The 13476-nt window shown below is 37.5% G+C and overlaps 2 protein-coding genes across 2 annotated transcripts; one reads left to right on the forward strand and one right to left on the reverse strand.

Moving 5' to 3' along the window:
- Positions 1–303: 303 nt before the first annotated feature.
- On the reverse strand, positions 304–4484 carry LOC121430361 (G-protein coupled receptor 161-like). Its single transcript, XM_041627646.1, has 4 exons — positions 4387–4484; positions 2609–3138; positions 1347–2155; positions 304–768 (listed from the first exon to the last, which is right to left on the reverse strand). Exons 2-4 carry the CDS (start codon positions 3049–3051, stop codon positions 446–448), a joined length of 1575 nt encoding a protein of 524 aa, XP_041483580.1. The 5' UTR covers positions 3052–3138; positions 4387–4484; the 3' UTR covers positions 304–445.
- A 397-nt stretch (positions 4485–4881) lies between these two features.
- On the forward strand, positions 4882–10785 carry LOC121429815. Its single transcript, XM_041627054.1, has 3 exons — positions 4882–5298; positions 7229–7462; positions 9296–10785. Exons 1-3 carry the CDS (start codon positions 4976–4978, stop codon positions 9420–9422), a joined length of 684 nt encoding a protein of 227 aa, XP_041482988.1. The 5' UTR covers positions 4882–4975; the 3' UTR covers positions 9423–10785.
- Positions 10786–13476: the final 2691 nt, after the last annotated feature.

Consider the following 13476-nt stretch of genomic DNA (forward strand, 5'->3'; position numbering starts at 1 on the left):
TTTTTCTTTTAATGGCAAAGCTAAATACTATAAAGGTGGGGTTTTAACTTAGGATCCAAGGCCAGTGTTCAATGTAAATGCGTATCAATTTATATAATTTGTCTGCATTATGTTTATGCATGGCATGTAAACAACACAAATTTCCATTTATGGATAATAAATAAATACTTTTACTTAATCCATTGTTTGGTCTACTATTACTAAGGTCTAATTACTACTTGGTCTAATACTAATTTGAGCTCACAATTATTTAGTCTCATGCTAGATGGTCTAGTATCCACACTTGCTTTTTTTTCTACAATGTCAAATGCAATTTTGGCTCATAAACAGACTAAATGGGTTGTAAACAAGATGGGATTAGATCAAAGTTCTGGGATGAGACCAAACGGAAAGTAGACAAAGTTTCTGTAGACCAAGTGGCAACTTACCATTCATATCAAAGTCATCAGCTCACAGTGCTCTCATCAAAGCTAACAATACTGAGCTTACGACTTCCACTCCCGACACTTTTCCCTCCTCCATTCGCAATGACCTTTGAAGTTGAACTTCGACCCGACATTGACCTGGTGATCATCTGTGACGGTCGGTGAACCTGCGCAGTAGTGCTGATCTGTGTGGTCTGTTCAGTCTTCAATGTTTCAACCCTTGTCTTCTTGACCCCAGAATTCAGTTTGGCCAGCTTGGATTTTCCAGAAGAGCTGTTTCCAGTGTCGGGTGCGGTGATGGTGGAAGACTCGATGATACTCGCCAGGTGAACTCCAGATGCAACTGAAATAATATGAGATAGAGATGGAACTATCTGATTTTAATCAAAATAACTTGCAAATGGTATTTTAGTGTTAATTATTTATCATCCATATATTCTCATACATGTGATTTTACAGAGTGACCTATTATTTGACAATTCAAATTATTTAATTTCTCAACAAAATTTCATAAAATTCCAACCATTTTGTTTCACTTTATATTTTCCAAAGGATATCAATTTTGACTTCCAAGATTCAAACTATACAAACTTATTGCCCCCCCCCCCTCCGACAACAACAACGTTTCAATACTAGAATGGATGTGTCTCTATATAGATTATAATTCAGTGATAATATGGGGTATCTATAATTAGGAAAACCTTGAACACCTCACAAGATGTATAGGTGCTCAAAGCGCTCCTATTTTACTACAGCTAGGCTAGGCCAACAAAAACATTTTTTTAAAAAATAGAGATATTGGGTACATGTATAATCTCAAAGGCACATCCCACATTGCATGATCCTGGGTTTATGCACAACATAAGTTTCAGTTACAATCTTGATGATCAAACTGCAGATATCGGGTTTCGAAGAACTAACCTGAATCGCCGCTTGATGTCTGCTGTCCTGTGTTGGTAACCTGGGTGCTTTGAAGAGTGAACTTTCTTCTCAAAGCAGAAGTGTAACTTAGATCAGTGATACTCCCACTAATGCTAAGACGTCTTGATTCTCTACGCCTTGCAAGGATGTTATCATCATCCCGCCAGGCCCACTGCAGCTTAAGTGACCTTGCGCAGAACATCCCAAGGACCTCGTTCCGCACCGTCTTGTTCCAGATAGCGTAGATTACTGGGTTGAATATAAGGCTGCAGTAGGAGAGCCACATGGCCCCGGCTTCTAACCAATCAGCTATAAGCTCATCGCCATGCACCGTCTCATACATCAATTCTATTATGAAAGGACACCAAGTGATTAATATTGCACTGACTGTGACCAGTACCGTCCGTAAGGCTTTTGTTGGAGAATTCATTCGGATGTTCACCAGCAGAGATGTTCGTCTTGACCGCCTCCTTGTCATCTTCTGAATCGCTTCCTCCACAACAACATTGCCATGGCTGACCCGACGCGATGATCTCCTCGCAACTTTGAGGATATTCCCGTAGCAGAAGCATATGAGGAACAGGGGGAAGACTGTCGTCATTATTGCATAAAATACTGAAAATGATTTCTCGTAATGCCAGTCCACCATGCAGGCTGATTTGGACATCTGGAAGCTGTACCTTGACCAGCCAAACGAGGGCGGCAGAGTGCACACAAGTGCGAGGATCCAAACGCACACTATAAGGTGAGTGGTATAGTTGGATGTTACTTTCAGAGGATACATCATTGGCTGAACAATGGCATAATATCTGTAAGAACAATTACAAAACAAGTGTTCTAAAACAATGTCCTTGGAAAAATGGTTTTCAAAAGGCACATCTAGAAGAACTAAAATTCAATCATGCGAATTTACTGACCGATTCAAATTGTATGAAAAATGTTCCTTCTTTTACTGACTGAATGTAATTAAATCATAACAGATGTCCATCCCCCACCTTAAAAATCTATCAGAATCGGTATGCCAGAAATGTGATAAACTGTTTGCTTCTGTAGCTGAAGCTGAATTAGTGATCAGATATAACTCTCGAAAAAATTATTGAAAAATATATATATTTGACAATATTAACAGTACGAAAAATGATTTTGCATTGATTGAAGTATAGTCTATCGTCCACCCCTTCCACCTATTTCCCCCCCCTCCCCCCACTAAAAAAAGGAAAAGCAGACAATTGACACAGGAGAAATCTTTGAAAAAGAATTACCTGTCGAGTGTTATGAGAGCCACGTTGAAGAGTGACCCAGTCAGTGTACACAGCGAGATGAACCCCATCAGATTACACATCACCACACCAAAGATCCACTCCCGGAGGACACAGGTTGCAAGGTTGAAAGGCAACACGGTGAACGACATTACCGCGTTAGCCAAGGTCATACTGTAGATGAATCTGTTGCTGGCATTCTGCAGGTAAGTCTTCTTGTGGATGGTGTAGATGATGATGGTGTTGAGGGCACCCGCTGCAATGGCTATCAGGGACAGGGTGGTTGCCTCCAGGATGATCGTCCACTGTGGAGTTTCAAAGACAGCATCTGAGACAGCACCATATGGAATTGATGTTGTGTAGTTTAAAAGATCCGAGGTATATAAATCTGTGGTGTCCATCTCCAACATAAAACAGGAAACAGCAGCAGCTGAGGTCCAGATCATACTTTGAAAGTGATGAGAACTGACAGGAATCTCAACCAGGCCAATTCAAGCCATGGGAGTGCTTTTCTCCTCATCTCAAGGAATCACCTATTGTAGGAAAAGAAAGTGACACAGGAATTTTATCATAAAGTTGTCAGATGATATTGGACTCTCATTACTTTTATTAGCAGTTTAATAGGACAAGGTCACTTTCCTACAGCAGGAACATGGTACATGTACTTACATCTTACATGTATGCACAAAACATAGAAATATCAAAAAATGTCTCCAAAAATCCAAGACCAAGGACAATGTAAGGGACCCTTTGCCTATTTACTATTTTTAACCTTGGATTATTAATTCAAGCACGTACTTAGGAAATTGTCAATAACAATCATTCAAAGTCCTTGAAATATCATAATTATTATTTGTAACAAAAAATACTATTTTTTTCAACTCATTTAGATTTGTTTTCATTACAAACTTATTCTTTCTTATTCACCAGAGAGCACTAAAAAACTTATGTACATATTTTTGTTGGGGCACACTCTAAGCTCTAGAGTCTAACTTTAGCTAGATTGGTGAAAAGGGGGCCGGTGAATGTCACGGTTGGAAAACCATAAAGAAGTTGAATTAGATATATATGAAGACTAAATAAAAAATAATTAAAGACATGAAAGATTCAAAGACAAAGTATGAAAATATGGTAGATCTACATAGACATTGGCGGCGGAAGCCAAAAATTTTAGGAGGGGACAAGCAAAAAAAAAAAAAAAAAGGTCTCATACCAAACATTTTAGGGGGGGGGACGTAGCCTCGTAGGAAAATAAATTGACAAGCAAAAAAAAAAAAAGGTCTTCAACAACAAATTAAGGGGGGATCGTCCCCCCTCCTCAATGATAGAGATCTAGATCTGTCAAACATTGCATTGGCATCATCGTGAAATTGGTTTTGGGAACCATTCTTCACTGATCTGAGTCTGTCTAAAAAAAGCAACATGAGCAAGGAAAACTATTCGGCCAATTCTTCACATCACATCAGGTACGGAAGGGGAACCGGTACGGAAATGAAGGACTTCTCCTGTATGTAGATTTTCCGATCTTTACTTCTAGTAATCATGGTAATTGACGGTCTAAACAGTTGTGAAACTTTACGTGCGTTGAGAAATGGAGGTTTTAAATCTTCCCCCCACCAAAATTTATCCAACAGATGTTTAAACATTTCCACTGATTTTGCCTCCACTATTCTGTAGGCAGTTTGTTCCAGTCGGAAATTATCAAGTTTGACTAAAAAGTTTGCTCCTTACTAAAAACTTAGTTCAACCGAGATCGTCCTTCTTCGTATCACGTATCTTACCAAATTATCAGCCCATAGGCCTAATCATGATTTTCGACCTGTCAACCGTTCTCACTGAAATGAATTAGAGAAGAAGATGATGCGCACAAAACCACAGAGCAGTACTAGTAGTTCAATCTCTGAACGTAATTGGGACTTGATCCACTGTAGAATCGGTGGTGCTACACACCCCTGTAGCTGCACCATAGAGTTAACACGTACCCCTATATTGACGTACACAATCCTCCGATCCCCATTGCTCCGTGTACATTTCTGCGGAATTCTGCAGTGATCCACGTGTGTGGGCCAAATGAAAACATCCTCGTTCATTAAAAGGAATATTAAAAAAATAAAATATACCAATTTTAGTGAACAAAAACATATTTTTTATATTTTTGTCTATAATTACTACTATATTAAATTATTTTAAAGTGTTTGATTGAAATCATAACTTATATTTTTGCAAAAAAACAATACGATTTCTCAGAAAGTTTTGAAATCGGGGGACCACCCACAGACCAACAAAAGTCAGAAAATTCAGAACCACGTGCATGTCGTAGTTGAATTCCGATCGATCTTTTCCGCCTTGCTTGAATATTATAAAGTTAGAATGGCAGAATCAACGAAGACTTCAGCTCCAGGGAATAGCATAGCCTTGGAAGAGCTGCTAAAAAGAATGTTTGAACAATGTCAACAACATGCTCAGGCGGGTGACAGAGATAGCGATGACGAGATATCCGACGACGAAGAATCATCCGAGTCTAACGATGATGATCTTGTGGAGATAGCGTATTCTGCAGCCTTGGGTACATTAAAGCCGTATGACTATGAGCCGCTGGTCCCGGAAGCTCAGGCCAAGGCCGACGCTGAAAAACGTGCCAAGGAGGAAGCAGCTGAGGCAGCGATGGCTTACCGGATTGGAAACAACGACTGGCAAGTGTTGCCATTGTCTGAAGAAGGCCGAAGGCAGTGTATACAGCCACACGCGTGTGTCTTTACCATCCAGCCACACGCGTGTGGTTATATCCAGAACACCTATCTGTGGATACCGCCACACGCCGCCAGTAAAACACGTATGTAGGTCTGACCGTCTATATCACGATCAAAATAACCTCATTTCTTCATTAAATTCTTACATTCTAAACCCCTTTGATATCCTTAGATCGTTTCAATTTCATTCTCACCGTCTTCTCTCCTTGCTTTTCTTGTCTTGTTACAAACGGTCGTCTGTTTAACAGCAAATTCTCTTATTCTACTTGTATCGATTCTGGCTTCCTTTGCGGTGGCAGACCCATACAGCGTTAGCGCAGCGCAGTAGTAGACATACACAGCCTGCGCTGCGCTAACGCTGTATGGGTCTGCCACCGCGAAGGAAGCCAGAATCGACACAAGTAGAAAAAGAGAATTTGCTGTTAAACAGACGACCGTTTGTAACAAGACAAGAAAAGCAAGGAGAGAAGACGGTGAGAATGAAATTGAAACGATCTAAGGATATCAAAGGGGTTTAGAATGTAAGAATTTAATGAAGAAATGCCTACATACGGTACGTGTTTTACTGTTATTACTGGCGGCGTGTGGCGGTATCCACAGATAGGTGTTCTGGATATAACCACACGCGTGTGGCTGGATGGTAAAGACACACGCGTGTGGCTGTATACACTGCCTTCGAGGAAAGGGGGAAAATGAAAATTAGGCATAACACTAAACACTAAGATTCTAGGGCTAGTAGTAGTAGGGGTTTGGGGCTAGAACAAAAAGCCTTCACTTTTCAGTCTCTGTGTATTCTGTGTTTTGCTGAACTGCATTGGCTCACGACACTTGTTTTGGGCAAGGGTTCCATCTCTGCACCCCCACTAAGTAAAATTGAAAATGAAAACATGGATAAGGTTCAGAATAAATAATAGGCCTATATCTATAAGAGTGGAAGTACAAAAAATATATGGCTTTATTCCGTCAAATTTCGAGAACAATCTAGTGCGTGTAATTGTTCATAGATGTTGGTTTTATATTTTGCTTTTGCAAATTCAACTTCAAGACTAAATCTGGCCTAGATAAGAAAGGGACACTAAAATTTTAAACTAAGGATTTGGTTGTTTAGCTTTTGATTTAAATTCAACGTCATTTATTTTGTCTCAAGTTTTTTCCCCATTTTCTCATAATAAAAATTATTTCCTCTTTTCTTTAAATGAATATTTGTTAAAATTTAAACAAATGATGTGTTAGTGTCAGAAGTGAAGTTCTAGTACTTTTAGGGCTGAAAGACCTAGAACTTTTAGCTGTTAGAGCAAAAATAGAAACCTCGGGGGTGAAAATGTCAATTTTCACCCCGAGGGTCTTTTTAATCATAAGACAAGACACTGATTTTAATCTGCCAGTGAAGGGGGGGGGTATAAGGGGTAAGGCTGCCTTGAGCCCTTCTACATTTCATAGCAAATGTGTACATGTATGAAACTGTAAAAATTGCCATTTTTTGCAGTCAGCAGTCTCAGAACACCCCCCCCCCCAACTTTAAAACCATTCCATCATTTCCATGGCCCAAGCCCCTGCTGCAGATCTGCAAAATTGCTAGACTGATTGAAATTCTTTTTCTTTTTTCAATTGAAACTTTCTTACCAGAAGTTCAAACTACATGTACATGTAGATTTTCTAGTAGGGGATAGGGGAAAAAAAAAAATCTTTTGCTATTCTCTTTGGTTAACCTCTACTTTGATTAGATTTTGTTTTATCAAAGCACAATTTGAAGTACTTCTTTATCAGTCTATTGCCATGTCTCTAACTGTACTTCCATGTACCTTCCTTTTCCAATGCATTAAAATTTTTCTTTCTGTTTCTTTTTTTTTTGCTTTCCTGCATGCAAATTCAGGTGTACCTGTGGGGGTTGTCAAGCAATGACAACGGTAAAGGAGTCTGTGTGCTGCAAGGAAGTTGAAATGATCATCAGAAAGATGAATGCATTTGAGGCTGAGCAATATAGCCTGAACTGCATTACAGAACATCCAGGATTTCAACCTGTGTGTTTGGACAAATATGTTCTTGAGACGGCGCTCTACCAGTTCCTTCAGGAATTCAAGAATGCATATATTCACAATGACACCGAGTAAGTTTAATGCTAAAGCAACAAAAGAATTCTTTTAAGGTCAAGATAGCTGTTATACCTTTGTCAGTTTCTTTATATGCTAATTGAACAGTGTATTTTTCATGACAAGTGTGGATAATGTGGATAAGTTTTTTAAAAATTGATCAAAATCTGAAGAATAAAGTACCGGTAGTCAGATTTTATTTGTTTCAATGAAAAAATTATGAATCCTCTCCCAAGCTCTCCTCTTTATGTCATTGTCAACTAACACACTTTTCACCATCACCATCTGTTTCACTCTAATTTCTTCATAACCCAACTTCTCCACCATATATGTTTCCCCCTAACCATCAACATTACATTCCGCAGGGCTGACACTATTGCCTACAGTAGTTTAACCCTATCTAGGCCGGGGGGGGGGCCTCGGAGGCCCCCCCCTCAACAAATCGCGCCATATTTTCGCCGCGCGAAATTTTTTGACCGCGCCACTCGCTGACTTTTTACTTTCAAGTCTTGCGCAACTTTTGAGACCAACTTTGCGTCCTCCGGGTACGTGGTTCCAAAATTACGCAACATTATGTAAGTGCATGTCAGACCGAAAATTGCTCAAAAACGTGATTTCGTGTACAAAGTCAATGCAAATTGTGTTTTCAACCAAAATTCATAAATGTATGATTATTTTTAGTTTTGCTGCTCTAAATGTATTTATTTTATGCTTTTTATGATCACAGAAGAGTCCCCAACAAATTTCATTGAAAAAACAAAGAAAAGCAAAAGGTAAAAAAACAAAGAAATACATAAGAAATTGCAAAAAACAATAAAATACATAAGAAAATGATTTGATATCGCAATTTTTTTCATGTACACTTGCTAAGAACACCACAAAGAGTTTCTATACCAAAAATTAGTACATTTGGAGCTTTATTTAGGGAGTTAGAGGAAAAAGTATGATTTCGCATACTTATTACGCATAAATTAGCATAATCACTTAATAGCGACTCGCACGAAAAAAAATACTATACAATCTTGGAGATTATGTCCCAGGCAACCAGCATGCCAATTTTCGGCGCGATCGCGCGGTCGACGGCCGAGATCTTAGGGGGGGGGCCTGGGAGGCCCCCCCCCGGCCATATGAACTCCCAAAATACCCCGGCCTAGATAGGGTTAAACTCTGGTGGGTGTTTCATAAAGCTATTCATCAGTAAAGAGCGACTTTAAGAACGACTGGTGATCCTTGTGGTAAATAGTATACTATTCGATCGCGATGGTTTAGCGCGTAAGAAAGGTTCACCGGTCATTCTTAAAGTCGCTCTTATCTTACGAACAGCTTTATGAAACAGCCACCAGGTCTAAATTTGTGATGTACATGTAAGTATGAATAGCCAATTGTGAAAGTTAGCTAAAGGAAAAGTAAGAGTTCACATTTGGTGTTTAATTTATTCATATTTGTCTGGGAATAATTACATGTTACTGTAAAGAGTTTTCTTCACCGAGTTGTAAAAGAACACACTAAATGTACGATAAAAACACATGTACATTTTTGACATTTTAGCTACCCATAATAAATAAAGACTTTGACCATGCCTGGCCTACAGTGTACATAAACTGTACTTCAGAATACTAGCCTATGTCTCACTTCCATACAGCATTAATGGTCCCACGCAACTCATATACCATTCCAATAAATCATTTAAAAGATATATTTTCCTACACCATATTTAGTAAAATTCATTTACCAAATTAGACATGGTGGTGGTAGGGGGATGGGGAAGGTGTTACAGTTCTGCGTTTATTGGTGTTTTATTTAAGTGTATTTGCCTTTTTTTTGTTTCCGTTTCGCAACTCTTTCCACAGGAGATACCGTAACCTTGCTTACCGGCAGCTAACTAGGTGGTGCTGGCAATTCCTCAGTCGGAATCTGAGTAAGATGGTCACTATCCCATCCTGTGCCCTTGTGAAGATTCACCAGGCTTTTCCATAGGTCAAATAAACCATGCTTAAAACCTCTTACATTTTTGTTCTGTAAAAAGTTAAGTGCAAGATATTGAGATGAAAAAATGATGTTCTTTAGGTATTGACAGAATGTAGTGTTCTGTTAATGTAGGATGTAAGCATATAAGTTTATGTTGTTGTTGTTGTCATAACCTACAGAGGGAAAAGGAATTTTGAAAACCATATTTGGATTTCAGTATTTAGATATGTTTCTTAGGCCTTCTTAATTATGGAGGACTCCAATCTTAATCATAAAATTGTGTGTGAAAGAATAGAAAAATGAGAAAAGAATGATAACATTTTGAAAGAAATAGGACAAGGAATGAGTTATGGCTGCAAATTGTACATACTGTATTTTTGAATTGGCAATCTTGTGTTGTGACAACTGGTAGGAACAACTTCCCATGGGAGCAAAACTCATTTTGTATTTTATGACTCATAAGAAATAAGGGTCATGTTCAGTGACCAGTTTAGTTGTGATGAATTGTTTGAACTGAACAGATTTCTATATGACAGAGTAAATTCTAATTATGATAATGTATTCATATGCTGCGATGTTATAGTACTAGGAATGTTAGCAGGTAGGCCTACATGTATGTATTTTGTTGGATTTGTTATCTTGTATTCAAGAGAACCAACTTGAAAATGCTATATACTTACATAATAGTAAAAGTTTAATATTAGTGATGATATGTTAGGTAGAAACTTATTGTTATTTTTGTTATAAGTTGATTGAGTCTTCCAATGGTAGTTGCTTGATTTCAGGCAAAAACCCCTGTATGTTTGGGGTCTTTTAAAGCACTTGACAGTGGTCTTAAATAATTATTAAGTCTAGTAGAGAGGTACAGTATTTTGCATTTCAACTTGTGGTACATGTAGACTTTTGGTTGACTTTTTTGTGGTTGACACATTTGTTGATTGAAGCATCAAGTGTCAATTACGGTTTTTGTTTGCAGAATAGCCACTGCCACTAATGATGTTTAAACAGTACTTTATCACATGACGATCGCCAAATGATAATTTCACTTGCCAAATCACATGAACAATCTGTAATAGGTAGTAGGTACATGTATTGTTGGCAATGGGCCTTTAAAAGCATAGACTAAGATTAGCCAGGTTACACTAGCAGAATACTGTACCAGCCTCTATGTGCAATTTGCATGTACTGTTATAAACTTAATCATATAAATGGCTGTTGTATGTATATTGAGCTTCTACTTAGCACCTTTAACATTCATAAAGTATATATTTTTTGTTGATCCGGTTTTTATATGAAATTTGAAGAAAAAAATACAGTGACGTTGTAAATAAAGAAAACAGATTAAACATGCTATTGAGTTGCAGTCACTAAAGATATTATGGTAATGTGTTTTTTTTATTTTCAAACATGTTTGCTTTAAAAACTTTATTACAGACACATGTATGTAAACTCAGAGTTTAAAATCTCAAAAACATAGTTTGCATCCATGCAAAAAAGAAAATGTGATCATGAGAACGAGTTAACTTGTGTGAAAGCATAAAAATCGATGAATAAGATAAACAAAAATTTTAGTAATAGTGTACAAATAGAAGTAATGCTTCAAGAATTGTAAATGTAAAAAAAAAAATAATGCTTAATGCTATGTAGATTACCCTTTGGCAATGTGAACAAGATGTTGCACATATATAACTTCCCCATTTATACCCCCACCCTAAAAAAACTACTTATATCTCTTTTCAGGACAAATAATTGATCCACTGGCGGATCCAGGGGGGCATAGCTGCCCCCTCGCCCTTTTGAGAAGCACAATTGAAATTCGTTAAAAAGAAGTGTGCCCCTCCCCCCTTTGAAAGTGAAGACCTTTTTTTCTTGTCAAAAATTTCTTGTCAAAAATTTGTGTGGACGAATGTTGTTATTTTAAGTTGAAAACCTTTTTTTTTTGCTTGTCAATTTTTTTTTGTCGGGAAAATGTGCCCCCCTTTTGGAAAATCCTGAATTCATCCATGATATAAAGTGGAACCTGCTCCCTCATTAGAAAAAAAGCTTTATCTTGCGATAGATGAGAGGAAATTTAAGTGAAATATAGGTGTATCTACATAAGTAATGATAGAACTTGTACATGTGTGACATCACAGATTTTGGTCACATTGCCAACTGGAGGATCTACATGACATAAGTGCTTGATGCTCTTCAATTTCTTATTCACTTTTTTCAAACTTGATCTGTTCCATTGAATTTTCTCATTTAGATATACATGTACCTGTAATTAATTCAACTTGTTCCAAGTAATCCTCCTGTAACAATAGACTGCAGGGGCCGTAGAAGCAGTGGCTGGCGGAGCTTCGGCCTCCCCCCCCACCACTTTTTCCAAAACCGTGTGCAAAAATGTAAAAATGACCATATGATTGTGATTGGTCAGCCCCCCCCCCCCTTGGAAACCGTTTTGCTGCCCCTGGATTGTCACATCCCATTTACCAGTCATTGGGTGATTTGAAGTTCAGTGTTGACTTATTGGTGTTGGTGTTAGGTTAATTTTTACTCAAATATAATACCAAACATAAAATGAAGATGGTCCTGAAAAGTCACACTAGCTTTTGATATGTCAATAATGTGGTCTGGATCAGCTTTACAAATACAGAATAGATTTTGGAGCTAGGGGAAACAATCCAAATTCCAACACTAACATCAACTCTAATGCCAACACCGGACTTGAAATCACCCGTCCAACTGTCGAACTATATGTTGAGAATAATTAGAATGTCGATTTTGTGGGTTATTCTCTCTTCTTTTTCAGTAGGCATATTAATTTACCATTCATATTCACCCTGTTGAAATTCATATGATATGGTGCTGTTTTTCCCTTCATATATATTCATCAAAGCTTGGAAACGTTTTCATTGTGAAACTCATCCCACTAAATGTATGCTCATAAATATGTATCACATTATTTTTTTTACATTTTGGATGTTTGGTGGAGTATTGCATCCCTGGAGGGTTCTAATTCCTGAATTTTATCATGGAGAAAGTTTTCCTATTAAGAAAGCAAATGGGTAAATACAAAGGGATGAAATAAAATTTTGTCTTTCATACTTTTCAGACAATAACATATAAATCTCTTTGACTTCTGCAAATTTGATCTTAGAAGAATTAGATAAGGATGACATGTTTTATTATGATGTGCTCTGATAAAATGTTGTTGACTTGATGATGGTTGACTTTAGTCGAGTCTACTGCATATTTTTTAAAATTATATATAATTGATCAGATCATATCAGTTGACGAGTATACCCACACCCTATCTTGCACTAAGTAAATTTCATACAGAAACAAGTAGGCCTAAAGTTACGCCGAGGAGGTTTCAGCCTTAAAGGGGAATCCAACCCAAATAAATACTTGTTTTATAAGGAAAAGAAAATTCAGACAAGTTGATAGGTGAAAGTTTGAACAATATTGGACAAACAACAAGAAAGTTATGAATTTTTAAAAGATGTAAATATTGGTAATCACTATACCCATGGAGACTTCAAATTGGCCGCATATGGGATGTCATAGTGATGTAAGGCAAGGACTACTCTTCCATGTACTCCAATACATATTATGGCTAAAATGTCATTTTCCCAAAAAGTTTTATTTCAAATTATATTTTTCTTTCATTGCGACATACAACAATATACTACCTGGGTTATATTTAGATCACAGCCCCAGGGGAATGGGTGCTTAGGAGAAAACCACAAATCCATAAAAATAAAGTACATGGCCTATGGGAAAGTTGTCCTTGTCCCTTGTCATAATTTACTTACTCAGTTGCCAATTTGAAATCTACATAGTATCAGTGATCTCAATTTTAAAGCGTCTATAACTTTCTTGTTGCTGGTCCGATTTCTTTCAAACTTTCACCATTCTGTTTAATTTAATTTTCTCCTTCCAAGCACAACATTTTATGGCTAAGGCTGGATTCCCCTTTAACTATTCTTGAACATATGTACGTGCGACCAGAGAGAGTTGTTGAGATATAAAATATGAGTGATGTGATATGTCAGCAAAAAATAAGAAAAAATGCATT

This window comes from Lytechinus variegatus, chromosome 16 (assembly GCF_018143015.1).
Source record: "Lytechinus variegatus isolate NC3 chromosome 16, Lvar_3.0, whole genome shotgun sequence".
Lineage (NCBI taxonomy): Eukaryota > Metazoa > Echinodermata > Echinoidea > Temnopleuroida > Toxopneustidae > Lytechinus > Lytechinus variegatus.